Here is a 14,893-nt window from a genome sequence, read left to right as displayed (position 1 = left end):
CTACACCACCTTCAGTTAATAGTCAGGCTTCTGACTCATGGAGTTGGCATGCTCATACTGAGGAGAGTTGTTAGTAGACTGATATGTTTTGGTCATGTCACCTGAAGAGCTTCTTCACTGTTTACTGGTTATGAGGTCTGTTAAGATGTGCAGCATTGAGCTGGGTTTAATGAGGAAAAGCATGCAGTAGATTAAATGGAAACATGGAACTGTTAATGTGAGTGTTTCAGTTCAGTTGTTCTCATCTCTTCTTTCAGCACCTGTAAATTTAATTACAGAGCATATTATAGTTACAACCTTTATACTTTCAACACTTACTGGCATGCTAAAAAATGCATCACCTAAAATTCCTGTAAAGCTTGGCTTTCAAGGTACAACGTAATACTGGTGAAGATTATTATCAGTAACGGCCTTAGGACTTGCATTTTTGTATTTAGTGTACTAAATACAGTTCATGCTTCTGTAAAAGAAAAAAATTTGGACCATGCTATAAACAAGAGCATTACTATTGAAAGGATTTGGGTTCTCAGCAGTACTGATGTCTGTACTATTAAGCGAACATGTTGGAAAAGGGTACAGTTGGCGTTGAAATAATCAGTTGTATCAATCAAAGATGTGATGTAATTGCTCTGTAGCTCAAAAAGATGAAAAAAAAGTTGAAAGTTTAATGCAAGACTCTTCTTTCAGGAAGGCAAGCCTGGGTATAGGATCCAGTTCATTGTGTCAGTATAATATAGCCAGTGCAGCATTAGGCCCTTATTAGGGTTTTCACTTAAAACTCTATTATCTGGAGATTGTCATTCTTGCCATGTCTTATTGTTTTATTTCCAAGTGTACAACTGCCTTTTTTCTTTGTTTCACATATTGCTTATGTTCTGGGGGATTTTTTATCTATACTGAAGTAGATATACTGACACAAGTGAATATGAACTTCAGTGGCTGCAGATGCCCATGGAAGAAGGTCCTAGGACCTTAGAATCGTACTTCGTACCTCTACTTCTGTTTGCACCAGTGTATTTATAATTGTTTTTGGAAACTAAACTCATTTCTTATTGTTCTAAAGGCAGTTTTTTTCAAGCATAGGTTGCTGCATATGTTTTTGACAGTTCCAGTACTTAAATGATGTATTTTTGTGCTATAGCTTATGCACATGTGTCAACAGCTCACTATAGTGATGTATACTACTGTATTGTCCTTCAGGTAGAAGCTGTGAGATGTGTGGGTGTTTGTGTGTGTGTGGAAAAAACAACTGGTTAATTTAGATACTGAGCAAGCAAAACAAACAAACAGAAAAGCTCATTAACTGTTTTCTGTTGTTTCAAAACTTCAAGTCAAGAAATAGACCCAGCTGTTAGTGGGTCCCCCAGATCTCTCACACTGTAGCTCTTTGACTGGGGCACTTGTGTTAGCTCAGTTGTCAGTGTCTTGATGCAAGTCCGGGTAGAAAGTTGATGCCTTCCATTTTGGAAAAACTCTGCTCCCTTAAGCTATGATAAACTATTTGGTTCAAATTTCATTGCAGGTCCTGCATGTACTGAAATAGACATCTTTGTTCCGGTAAATATCCAAACAGCATTATTTACTGAATTAGGATTGTTCATTTAGAGAAACAGTTTGCTCGTGCTGGCTTTAGTTTAAGCACATGGTTCATCATTAATGTTGTCTTTTTTCCAGTTGCTTACTGCATTTTTAAATAAGGGGTTCAGGACTAAGACTAGAATTAGGCAGGTTGGAACAGGAGGCTAAATGTGTGGATTTTACTTACTGTTCTGGGGCAGGAAACATGATAGTGTAGTAGCTAATTCCTAGCCATCGCATTTTAATATAGATACTGGTTTACTTTTTTTCTTTTTTTTTTTTTTAATATATTGTAAATTACAGAAGTTTTTGCTCAAAACTAACATGCCTGTCAAGAGAAACTTACATCCAGGCTGGATGTGGCCCTGGGCAGCCTAGTCTGGTGGTTGGTGACCCTGCATATGGCAGGGGGGTTGAAACCAGATTAGCATTGTGGTCCTTTTCAATCCAGGCCATTCTATGATTCTATGAGTTTACCCACAAAATTCTGCCCCAAGCATAAGCTAAGCTAGAACAGGCATGTTTCTCCTAGCAAATGGAAATTTCCCTCTCAACAGTCTTACGATGCGTAGGTAAGAATTTGATTCTGGGAATTATTTCAGCTTCTTTCCTGGACATATCCACTACTGAAATTTGAGCTGTATAACCTCTTCTGGGATGCACTTTGAGGTATAGTACTTAATCCTTATAAAATTTGGTGGCTGTGTAAACATGTCTAGGATGCTCATCTTGTAATAGACAATCTTGCCTAACAGTATATCATCATTGGCACTGTGTACATAGCTGTTTTTCTTCACTTGCATACTCTTTGAGGCGCACTCAATGGAGTATCGCTGTTTATAAGAATGTTCCAGATTTTGTTCTTGTCCTATTTCAGGATTCACTTAAATTGGAATTGCGTTTTACAACAAAGATGGTAACTTCCCTGTTGCTGTATTTTCTTGTCTGTGCTTAGGCCAAGTTACTACAACCATACTGACTGTTGGCAGGCTTAGAATAATAACATCAACTTTAAAATAAATAATAATAGTAATAAAAAAAAGAATGAATTCATTGCAACTTTAAAGGTACTTCCTGAAAGCTACAGAATGCTTGAAACTCAGTTGACTTCTTTTGAAAAGTAAAATAGCAAATTTCTTACATCTGTAGAGCTTTATTTTTTGTTTTTACCCTTTTTGCGTTGGTAGAATTCTTGTATTAGCGGAAAAAGATCTGGCCTAAAAGTACATGATTCCCTTTGTGTGATTAAACACTCCTGGAGGGGCTTTAGTTTACATTTCACATACTGTATTTCCATAAATGAAAGTATGTGGAACTACAAATAGTGAATGTAATTGCTGATGTGGGGTTTCTAGGATAGTAGTTGATTTAAAATTAGGAAACTTGATCTATGTATAATACTGAGGAGATGAGTAAGAGAGGAAGAACATAGTATCAGTTATCCATGCAGTTTCTTCAGAAGTCTGTGGTGTTTAAATCTTGAATAGTAATGAGAAACTCTGCGAGCCTTCATGAACATCTACTTCTACTGCCCTTCTAATGCACTCTGCATTAACCAGCTTAGTTTCTATGGAATGCTTTAGGTAGAGAGATGTTTTGTTCAATAGCCATTCAAAAGTAGTTCTTGGAAAATAGGGGTTCTGCCTTATGCACAGGTTAATTAGCACTTTGCTAATGTCTAATAATGGTCTTGCTACTGAGTGACTACCAGAATGTGAGTGCTGTTTGGACTTGCTTCTGTTTTGCCAGCTGGAACAAGGCCAAGTCCAGAAGCTATTTAGGTCTGAAACCTGAGGGAATATTCCCCATCAGAGATTGAAGCTGTCTGGAAATCTTTGCCATCCTGAGCTGTTTGTCATCCAAATCACCCCTTCAGTATAATCTAAGACCAGAAATTGGCTGGTGTCCTGAGAGCTTCGACAAATAATTGGACAAAAAAAATACTTTCTAAATTCCATATACTAAACCTTTTAGTTGCTTTCTTGGTAACTGGAAAAAAAAAGAAAAAAAAAATGTATTCAAAGCAATGGATGAAAAGCTTTTGGCTTTGATAGCACTTGAAGTCCCAGTATCCTTAAGATCCAGTTTGTTCAGTGAGAAATGGAACTCCACAAAGAGAGTAAATCTTCTTGGACCAGGAGTAACAACTGTTAAATTACTTCAGCTGCTTTTTAATTCTCTCCCTTTAGAGTTCTATCCTGGATGGCAGCTAGAATATGCTAGTTGGAAGGTGAGATAGTTTTTTATTACATGAGTGAGACCTGGGTGTTACACTGAACGTAATAAGCAATAGAGTACATGTTGGTTCTTTTTGCCTGTTCTCAATTTTGCTTTCTGTGCATGGAAGCTTTAAAGTCATAAAAGTCTTCAAATTAATAGATTACCCAAGGAGGTTCACTCTTAGCAAGGGGAGTAACTCTGGAAGGATGTATTTGCTATTAAAAACGGTTACGAAATGGATAAGATGTGGAGATCCAAAAGTTTGGAATTCTGTATTCCAACAATTGAGCGCTGACAAGACTATGTGCAAAACTGGGTTTGTAAAATACTGGTGTAACTCTATAAAATTATTTCATTATATAAAAAACATCATAAAATTATTTCATTATATATCTTATATATATATATATTATATATCTTTATTTTGCTGTGTACCAGACCTCTGTTGTACTTTGTTAGACTGTGATGCAAGTTGATCCTTTGATTAAACATAAGGTATTGACAGCTGTGCATTTTAGCAACTTCACTTACTCATTTTAGCATAATTTTCATCTTTATGTAGCTATTGGATGCCAGAGAAAAGGAGTATAATATTCAGTATTGAATTCTAGTATGTACAGGAGTGCTAGTATAATGTCTGTGCTGCATATCATGAGAGAATATGTGAAAACACTGGTGCATCAGCTGCTCCTGTAGCCAAGAAGCTCTTTGCAAGGTCCAGTGCTTACTTAGTCAGCAGAGGGACGTTTTTCCCTGCTGGTAACTGGTTGTTACTTCCACTTAGGACAAGCACAACTGTTTCAAACTAAGCATTAAGATATGCCTCTTGCATATAGCTCTGTGTTCACAAAGGAAGTAATGCAGGTTTGTTTGTCTTGAAGATGTGTTGGGCAGCTATAAAACAGGCACAAAAAGAAGGAAAACGGGAGAGGGAAAATAGGGTGTCATGGGAGGAGGCTTAGGGAAAGTGCTTTGGGCAAGTAAGTAGGAGAAACTGTCATTTCTTCTTTATCTGAGCTTGCTCTGAGCTAGTATCAGTACAGGATTAGCTATGCAGGGCACAGTCAAGTCTTCTGATCCTTTTCCAAGGCTTAGAATTGGAGAGGCTGTTTGGTGTGGCCAAGATGATGTTCCTTAAATGAATGCAGTCAGCTAACTGAAATACTGAGTTCTGAGTGGGGTAAATTCTCCAATGTGCATGAGGGGTCTTAAAGTAAAATAAGTAACTAAAAATCTCAAACTAAGTAATCCTAGTTACAGAGGACTTGTATTGTTTTATCAAATAGTGATGTTAGCTTTATAGGAAACTTCTGTCCATGCCACTAGAAAACCATGGATATGGTAAAGCAGTGCTGTTCTAATTAATGCGATAGAAAAGAGTAACTAATGGTCAGCAGTGAAAATTTTATAGCATTCCAGCATTTATTACATGATTTTTTTTGATAGGACATTTTAGATTTAACAGGCTTTTGCAAGCAACTTACTGTCATTTGTGCTGCTCATAGTTTTGTTGTGTTATTGCTGGCCAGATGATGTCAGCTATTGCTATGGGGCTAGCTCAAGGGAAGACGGGGGAAGACAGTTAGAGAACAGGCAACACTGGATTTCAGCCTTCTTTTTTGATAGCAAATAGCTGAATTCCTTTTTGGTTGGGAAGACCCAACTCTAATTATGTTTGAGAAGTTTTTGGGACCATCCAACTTAGTTTGGTCTGTAAGAAGCAGAGGGAGCTGGAGATAATTTGTGATTGTTTTTGAGATCTGTTATAAGAAGGTAGGAGATTGAGCTTGACTTGTGGTGGTTTGTTTGTTGTTGTTTGGAAAAAAAAAAAAAAAGCTAAACACTTAACAGCTTTACTTTACACTTTTTTTTTTAGTTCTCAGGAGAAAAGTGTTTTAGCAAATACCATTGCTGGGATCTTTGACTTTAAAAATTACTTGTGTGACTTATTCTTCAGGTTACTATCGTACAGAAAGAGATAAAGGGACACAATATGAGCTGTTCTATAAGAAGATGGATGGCATGGAATACAGACATGTCACGTTGTTCCGACCGTTTGGACCCCTCATGAAAGTGAAGAGTGAGACTGTCGATATTTCTAGATCAGTCATTAACATTATTGTCCCTCTTGCTGGAAGAACTGAAGCATTTGCACAGTTTATGCAAAACTTCAGGTGGGTGCATGAGATTATGTCGTGAGCTATGTTGCTGACTTCAAGTATTTCATTTTCAGAATGATTTTCTATTCTGATAGATTTGTGACAAAACTAATGATTCCGACATTGCGTGCAGCTGCCTGGGGATGTTTGTTAATTGATCCTGTTGTATGGAGAAAATGTTCTTTCCAAAAGGAATTGAGAAATTGACAAGCATACACTCTTGGAGTGTATGACAGGGCTGTTGTGAGCCTGGGCACATGTGTTATTGAACATCATTGTGTTGACGTCAACTTTTGAGCTCCTGTGTATTGGATCTTTCTGGTTCAAACATAAAAATGGGGGAAGACTTGGGAAAAATTCTTTCTTCAGTCTGACCAGAATACATACATCTAGTAATACATCTAAACACAATAGTTTTAAAGCATCTGAGACATCTGTAACAGGGCAAGCCATAATTAACATCAGCTTATCTTCCTGCTTCTAGGGATGTATGCATTCATCAGGATAAGCGTGTCCACCTCACAGTGGTGTATTTTGGACAAGATGGTCTATCAGAAGTAAAAACCATTCTAGAGTCTGTATCTAGGTAAGTGTGTCAATACAAACATGTCAAATCTTTTAGTTTGAGATGGAAACAATACAAAGAAGAAGCTTGCTGTCAGTTACAGGCTAATAGGAAAATAACTTCGTTTCAGTGGACATTTTACAGCTGAAGTTGCAAAATTCTCCTGAAGACTACTAAAAATCAAGTTTAACAAATCAAGACTAGCAGCAGTGGCTTTGAAGTTTCACTCAGTCTGAAAAACTACAGGGCTGAGTCTTGCTGTGAATATTCAGTCATAACAACAGACTCATAAGAATTGAAACTTTTTTTGAAGTGAACTCTGTCTGGATAGTTGTTTCATTGGAAAATGGGTTTTTATTTAATGACAAGAAAGAAGAATGATTGGCGTCAGTAGTCAAGGGAGGCTGGTCAGCTGCAGACTCTTAGGAGTTGAGCTTTGCTCTCGGTCCTCCAGGTAATATGTAGTGAGTCCCTTTTCCTTTGCTGTAAAACAACTCTAAATGAAGTATTTTGTCATGACTATCAGAGGAAATAGCTGTATTATAAAATTGCTATACGTTGATTTGTTTTGGTTCCAAGAGTAAGTAAAATCAGTGAAATAACAGACCTGCCTCACCTTTGGGTTGGTTAGTAGTGTCTGTAATGTCTAACTAAGGAGCCCCTGCTCTGGCCTGAGCTGCTCTTCTTTGTTCTGAGCCCATGACAAATGTTATGAGCCCATAAAGTTTGTGAACTTAGAATGGGCATAGACAGCATTGTTACTGGCTTAAAATGTCATGGTCACTCGATCTGGCATGCATGGAAATTTTTTAGGAAGCAAGGAATGCTTCTGTCTTACTCCCATAAAGCCTGCGTGACACACAGCCTGTGGAGTGCTGGCAGTTTCTGTTTCTGGGGCACTTTCTGTCACCTGCTGTGTTCCCTATGAGACTTGCTGTTCCTCTGACAACAACCAGTCAGGCTCTGAGTGGCAAACTCACAAAGCAGGTCATTACCTGATATCTTTTCCATAGTGTTACTGTTTGAGTGTTTTCACTCTCTTCAGGAATTTTCCTCTGAATCAGACACACGCTTTGCCTGAAAGCATTTGTTCCTCAGATGTATTTCCAACCCCTCACTGCTATTCCTTTGCTCTCATACAAAGAGCTTAAGCATGCACACTGCTGGTCTTGAAAAAGCAATGAAAAGCCAATTGACTGGGTCATGGTGGCATTGGTATATAGATAACTTTTTGTCACATGAGTTTGGTGGGAGGCTTTGTCCTTCTCTCAGACTTGGTGAGGATGTTAGAGGAATAGACAGAGCTGTTGCCTTATGAATTTGAAGTAATATCAGTTACCAGAAGGCCTTTTAAATCTGTTTGAATGATTGTTGTGAAGTTACAGAATAAGACTTGTTGCACAGTGTGCAGTCTGCTACTTGAAACACGCAGCTACATGGAACTGATATTTTTTTTCTCATCCTGATGATATAATTAGGTTTTTAAAACAGCTTCCGGAGCGGCGTTACTGTGAAATGCTCACAAAGTATAAATAGGCCCTTCTGACCCACATAAGGATTAATTTTGGGTTTGGCTTTATTTTCCTTCTAGAGAAACTAACTTCCACAATTACACGCTCGTCTCTTTGAATGAGGAATTTAACCGTGGCCGGGGACTGGACATGGGTGCCAGAGCCTGGGAAAAGGGCGAGGTCCTGATGTTCTTCTGTGATGTTGATGTTTACTTCACAGCTGAGTTCCTCAACAGTTGCCGCTTAAACGCTGAGCCTGGTAAGTTCCTTTGTCTTGGTTAGCTTTGACTGATCTGAATTGCATGCGCAGAAGACAAACTTGAATGATGGACCTTAATAATACTATGCACCTAGGAAAATGAAAAATATTCTATGCACAAAAGAGAAAACGATATTTGAGGGAGAACTTCTTTACATTGAGGGTAATGGAGAACTGGAACAGGCTGCCCACAGAGGTTGTAGCATCTCCTTCTCTGGAGATACTCAAGTGCCATCTGGACACCTTCCTTCCTGTGTGACCTCATGCAGGGAACCCGCTTTAGCAGGGCGGGTTGCCCTCAATGGTCTTCAGAGGTTCCTCCCAACCCTTATGATTTGGTGCGTATTTAGACTGAGAAATAACTTTTGCCTTAGGGTAGCTTGTCTTCAGAACGCATTGTACTTTTTTGTACAATGTGAGCAGTTTTCACATTCTTTCAAGATTTGGCAATCTAAAAGAAAGCTGGACAATTGTTTTAGCAATCAAACTGCATGTAAACTTGTGACAAAATGCAGTGCAGGGCTTATTGTGGAAAGTGATTTTTTTTTGTTGTTGTTGTTGTTGTTGTTGTTGTTGTTGAACTAAAGTTTCAAACAAGCTTTTCTCACGTCAGTTGTATTGCTGAGACACATCGTGAGTGCTTTACAGTAGAGCCAAATAACATGCTCCTTGCAGGAACTGAGCTAGGGCTCTGCATTTGCCTCCTAAGTTCTGAATTCTTCTGACCGCTTTACCCGACTTAGAGACTTATTCTACAAGCTTTTACAAAGACAGATAAAGCTTTCTTGAGTTAAGAAGCATGTTAGTTAAGGCCTTCTCATGTCAAATATTGGTTTTGTTTCTTAATGCTTAACCTTGTTCCAGATTTCTTGTGGCCAGAAAACTTTCTCCAAATGTCAATTTGGAGTGAACTGGTATCTTTTTCGCATAATTCACAGACAACAGACTGCTCTAAGGCAGATGCTTAAGTTCTAATTGTTCTTTTCCTCCTGTTTCTGTACTTCATTAACTGAATTGTATTTGTAATTGGAAAAACTTGGGAATGCCTCGTGAGCTTTCTCATGGAAGGGATTTTGAAGGACTGTTTACCAATTTGTGCTGACGGTTTGTCCTCTCTGCTTCAAGTGAGATCTGAAAACATTTTGTCCACATTCGGAGCTAATACTCAAACCAGGGTTCTGAAAATTCCCGTGGGCTGTCACTGTTAACCTTTAGATGACTGGCTTAGCAAGAGATTTGTGAAGAACTTTATCAGGCTTCTGGAAAAAGCACAGAACTGCTGTCATAGTGTATTCAAGATATTCAAAATGTTTATGTTCTTACAAAGAGCATCCTGGAAATATGTGCCTTTATTTGCATACCCTGCATTTTATGACCTTGCGTCTTCGCAGATGTTACAATGTGATTTGGGCTTCAGTGCTTTTGTAGATTTAACCATTGTTGCAGGGATTTTTTTTTTTTACGGTCTTCCGATGTGTTGATGTATACATGCACAGTCGTCATGTGGAGACTATATATAGTTGTACATAAAGATGTGCATCTAAGTATAGATGTGTACATGTTTTCCTTAGCCAACCCCTCTGCCTCTTGCTCACAAGATGCCAGACTTCCTGAATGGAAAATCCTAGCAGTTTGACCTTAGTTATATTTGTTTTCATGTGGTGGATAATAACTAATTTTCCTGTTTCTTCCTGCCTTCAGAAAGGGTGCTCACAGTGAGTAACAGTTACCTTTTGACTTTTAGGAAAAAAGGTTTTTTATCCTGTGGTATTCAGCCTCTATAATCCTGCTATTGTCTATGCTAACCAAGATATACCACCCCCTGTGGAACAACAGTTGGTAAGTAGCATGATTTATTCTGAATGGGATCAATTGTGCTTTGTATTAAAACAGAATTAAATGGAGCCTAATGGTCTGTTTGGAATATCTTGTAACTTTGAGCAGAGTATATGTATCAGCATTGTTCTCCATTATGGGCAAAGCATTTTGGAAGATAAGCTTATCAAACAGTACAAAACTCATTCTTAATTGAGCTTGGAGTTCTATTTAAATCTTAAATGTATAATTAATCAAGTGAAGTTGGTAGCTCTTGACCTGCTTCTTATTACTGGGTTTGAAAGTCAATACTGCAGGGGGTGGGAGCATAACATGGCAGTAACTTTCCTCCTGTGCTCCAGCAGATAGTTTAACTGAAAGGAGGAAATGATAAATACTGCTTTATAAGCTTCTCTTGCTTCTTAACTGCAGTGTCAGGAAGTGTGCCGTGTAATTCACGGTAGGAAAGGTGTCAGTGGCTTCTTCTCATGCTGTGTGAAGCTATATTCACTACAACTTGTTTCTTTTCTGTTGTTATCCAATTCTGCCGGAATCATTGGATGTTATACCACTAATTTCATCTTGCTTTTGGTATGCGAAACCTTATTTCTAGGGAATTTTTAGTGTAAATAATACACAAAGCTCACAAATACTCGGTAGAACAGATTTAAGAATAATGTGTACAAGTGTTGTCTGAATCTTTGTTGCCTAACAGTGGAATGGCTGTAGAAAATGTCTGTGCTTAATCTATTTAAAGAGGATACACAAGAGGAAATGGGGTTTAGCAGCTGGGACTTCAGAGGTTTAAAAAAAAAAAAAAAATTCAAAGAGGGAAAGTGAAGAGCAACACATCTTTACTGAATGTAATTAGTCCTCCTCAGTGTTCTGGGAAGGTAAGTGTTTTCTGGAAGCCTTCAGAAAGTAGAAGGAAAGTTTTTGGCCTCAAGTAGTCACAGCTGAAAGTGCATTTCTTGCTTGAAAGCTGTTTTATTTGCTTATTCCAATCCAAAACTTTATGGTAACTGAATTCAGTAATCTTAGTTGTCTTATCTGAAGGGATAAATCTAGCATAAGAAACTGAACAGGAATTGCAGTCCCAGGAACAGACAGTTTGGTTATGGGCTATCAAAAATTTACTGCTTGGTCTGACTAGATGCATAGAAAACAGGTGTGCTAACACTGAGAAGTACAAGTGACAACTGCAAGGGAATAAGTGCTTGGAATTGCATGGGAAGAGGTTAAGTAATGAGAAAAGTCACGTGCTCAGTATGTGAAAAGACAGAAGCACTAGAAGCATGACGTGCTGTATCCTGCAGCGAACAAACAATCAGAAGAATTTAGGGTTCTGCTAAACCAGGTGTAGCGTACATCCTTTGGTGCATGTTGCATTTCAGAAAGCTGTTGTGTTAAAATTGTAGGTACACAAGAAGGATTCTGGTTTCTGGCGAGACTTTGGCTTTGGGATGACTTGTCAATACCGGACAGACTTCCTAACTGTTGGTAAGAAAAAATGGGGGGAGGTGTTCAAAAACTGATTTTCTGTTCTTATCTAACTGCAGGAAATTAATGCAATCTTTCCCAAATCCAGCATTCCAATCTACTGACTCTCAAACTAGACAGAAATCAGATGTTTCTAGATTTTCTGTTCCATCTGACTTGTGTGCTGGGAGCTACAATATTTGTTATTATCAATAGTGTTTCACTCAACTCACACTTTTTTGTACTGCATGTCTGTCTGAATCAAAATCACAGTTTAAGAAACACATCTCAAGTTAACCTATAGCAGAAAAATATTGAAATTCTTTCTTTTAAATAAGCTTGATTAGTTAAATATTCAAGACTTTACAGATGTGCTTTGGCACCCTCTTGTGGCACTCTGTTAAAACTGAGAACAGCCTGACATGATTAAAGGCTCTTGATAATCTGCTAGGAGGTATAATGATACAGACCTATTGGCTGTATGATGATTTGCATGCAGGCTAATCTCTGAGAACAGGCACACTGTGTATAAATTTAATGAAGACTTGATGAGTTTCGATGATTTGTATGCAAGTGTGAGCTGGTTTTCACTGTGGTCCTGGAAAAGCAAGAGAAATGTTGAAAAGGTGGAGTAGATTGCTTTTTTAAAACAAACATTCTGTGTTGTGACCTGTGGAGTAATTGCTGGCTTTTTTAGAGAGGGCTTTTGCTATGATGCATGACTGCCTCAATTTCCAGCTGCTGAAATCCGTTATGATTGCTAAAAATAACAAACAAAGCATGTCCAGCATGGTTTGCCTACGATTTTCTGCAGCTGTCACATGGGTGTCATGGTTAATGTGATTTGGGTGCTCTCTTGGAAGGGGCTCTCTGAAGCCAGCAGTGCATGATCTATGTCCTGGGCAATACCACCACAAAGAATGTTGTATGTTTGAAGCTTTCAGCTCTCAATTTGGCATGGAGTGGTTGTAGTTAATTGCTCCAGAATGTCTGGCATGTCACATAAGATTGCATAATACGTTATGTGGGGAGTGTTGCTCTTTTTACCTTGGGAACAGTTTGTGTGTATAACGTTTTCTGATACTGTTTTTTTAGGGGGTTTTGACTTGGAAGTGAAAGGTTGGGGCGGTGAGGATGTTCACCTTTACAGAAAATACTTGCATGGTGACCTTATTGTGATCAGGACACCGGTCCCTGGTCTCTTTCACCTCTGGCATGAGAAACATTGTGCAGATGAACTCACTCCAGAGCAGTATCGCATGTGTATCCAGTCCAAAGCCATGAACGAAGCCTCTCACTCGCACCTTGGGATGCTGGTCTTCAGGGAGGAGATTGAAACTCACCTCCGTAAGCAGGCTTACAGGACTAACAGCGAAGCAGTGGGTTAATTGGAGCCCTGAGACAGGGTGAAAGCGATGACTTCGAATGAACCAGCATCGTTTTACAGCCTTAATTCAGCTTAAAAATGCAGTGCCTCTCTTTTTCAGTGAAGAAGAGTTTAGGGTTTTTTTGGTTCTTGTATTTGTTTTCTGAGCAATTGTTTGACTGATACTATTTCCCGCATATCTTGCAAGTTCAAGCACCTCAAATAAGAAATTGGAAAGTGTATGTAGTTCAAAGACAGCATCTTCAGTATCGACCGGAGAAATGTGTGGAACATACTACTCAACACTTCACCACATGGTACATTTTGGTTCTTACGTTTGTGTTATTTTAAGAATTAAATTAAATCTTTTGTGTTATCTGAGTATTTTCAGTCTGTGTGGCTCGCTGCGCTGTGTCTTTGGAAGGATATTATACTTACACTCCGTTGTAGAAATGAGAGGTGTGAAAAAGAATCTCAGTAAAAAAGATACACAGCGTAGGCTAATTGGTCTGCTAACTGTTCCAGTTGCTGATTTGACAGCAATACCAGCATACTGCATTTTCTGTATTAACCAATGTTCACGTTGTTGAACACAAAATACTCCACGTGAAAGGGCATGGAAACGCAAGCCTTTTAAAGTGGAATTCTGGTGTTTAGTGGAATTTCACATTGCTGAAGACACCACCACCTTATCTTGATGATGGATCAAAGAAGTTGGGAAGGCTCCAGTCATGCGTTTCTGGCTCCAGTCGTTTCCCACAGTAGTTAATGCATCATAAAGTCCCTTCTGTTAACCAGCTATGCTATGAAATGTGTATTTTAAAGATTATTTTTTTTTTTTTTGCTCCATTCCTTATTCAGCGGCCTTGCTTCCTCATTTCAGCCTTCAAGCTGAGGAACCATCATTTCATTGCCGTGTGTATTTATTAGAGACCTATTTGCTGTTACATCAATGTTGTCCCTTTCTTTCTCTTCGCTCTGGCATTTTCCTGACGTTTTCAGAAGGCAATCATATACTCTTAAGCTATTACTCAGACTGGAAAAGCAAGTGCTGTTTCACAGGATACTTCCTGTTCTGCTGATTATCCCACATAGCCTTATTCTTTTTCAATTGAAGGTGAGGGAGGGAGTTGTTTTCTCTTTAGTTTGTTTGTTTGGATTTTTTTGGAGGAAATGGAAGGGGTCAAGCATGCATGAACAGAATTATGCCTCATCTGTGTCTTGTACAATGGCGCTACAACTTTACTGCTTCCCCTTCAGGTATTCTGGGATGTATAATCAGTTTAAACACAGGGAGGTCACTTTTTTCCATGTTGTCTTATATGCTACCATATGGCATGCCTCATTTTTCAATATATTTCTTTTCAAAATTAGTGCTGAGAATGCTAATTCAGTGGTTAAGCTATTTGCTTGGTCTCAGTTTAGAAATTAGGTGAAAACCCTTCTCAAACCAGGTGTTTAAGTTCTGTTAATGAATTTGATTGAATTCAGTTTGCTCTAAGAATTCTGAAAGCAATTAAAGATCTAAATGGATTATGTTTCTGAATAGCAGATGCTGTGCAAACAGTTCTGGGCACTGATCCTTTTTTTATGTACATAACATTTGCCTTTATGTAACTTATTGTGGAGAACAGTGTACTGTATTGTACTTAGAGTGAAGAGAACACATTGCAAGGCTTCTTGCAGTTGATATTCTCTGTATAATAAACGGAATAACTGCATTTTAGAAATGGTTTTAAGCTGTTTATTTGAAATAAGGTGTTTTGCAATAATATCTTCCCTGGTAGATGATGCGCCAAATTCAAGTATGTTTATTGAGAAGTTCAGTGATCTCATTTTTGCATCTCAAATGGGCATGTATCAGATAAGATATGAAACTTAAATTTAAAGTAGAAGCTGTTGTACTTCAAGATAATCTGGTGGTGGGTCCTAACAAAATAA

The 14,893-nt window shown here is 38.4% G+C and overlaps 1 protein-coding gene across 1 annotated transcript in view; it reads left to right on the top strand.

Moving 5' to 3' along the window:
- CSGALNACT2 (chondroitin sulfate N-acetylgalactosaminyltransferase 2) overlaps window positions 1-14,678 on the top strand; it is a 32,101-nt gene extending 17,423 nt beyond the window's left edge. Inside the window, exons 3-8 of the mRNA XM_042818690.1 lie at window positions 5,756-5,972; window positions 6,442-6,543; window positions 8,114-8,292; window positions 10,037-10,131; window positions 11,526-11,607; window positions 12,682-14,678. Of these exons, the coding sequence (XP_042674624.1) occupies window positions 5,756-5,972; window positions 6,442-6,543; window positions 8,114-8,292; window positions 10,037-10,131; window positions 11,526-11,607; window positions 12,682-12,974 (968 nt within the window). The 3' untranslated portion in view covers window positions 12,975-14,678. The remainder of the gene's footprint in view (window positions 1-5,755; window positions 5,973-6,441; window positions 6,544-8,113; window positions 8,293-10,036; window positions 10,132-11,525; window positions 11,608-12,681) is intronic.
- Window positions 14,679-14,893: the final 215 nt, after the last annotated feature.

The sequence above is a fragment of the Centrocercus urophasianus genome, unplaced genomic scaffold (assembly GCF_019232065.1).
Source record: "Centrocercus urophasianus isolate 14NV4802_14NV808 unplaced genomic scaffold, USGS_Curo_1.0 seq_17, whole genome shotgun sequence".
NCBI lineage: Eukaryota > Metazoa > Chordata > Aves > Galliformes > Phasianidae > Centrocercus > Centrocercus urophasianus.
The sequence above is the reverse complement of the archived record's forward strand: the minus strand, read 5'-3'. Positions and strand labels throughout refer to the sequence as shown.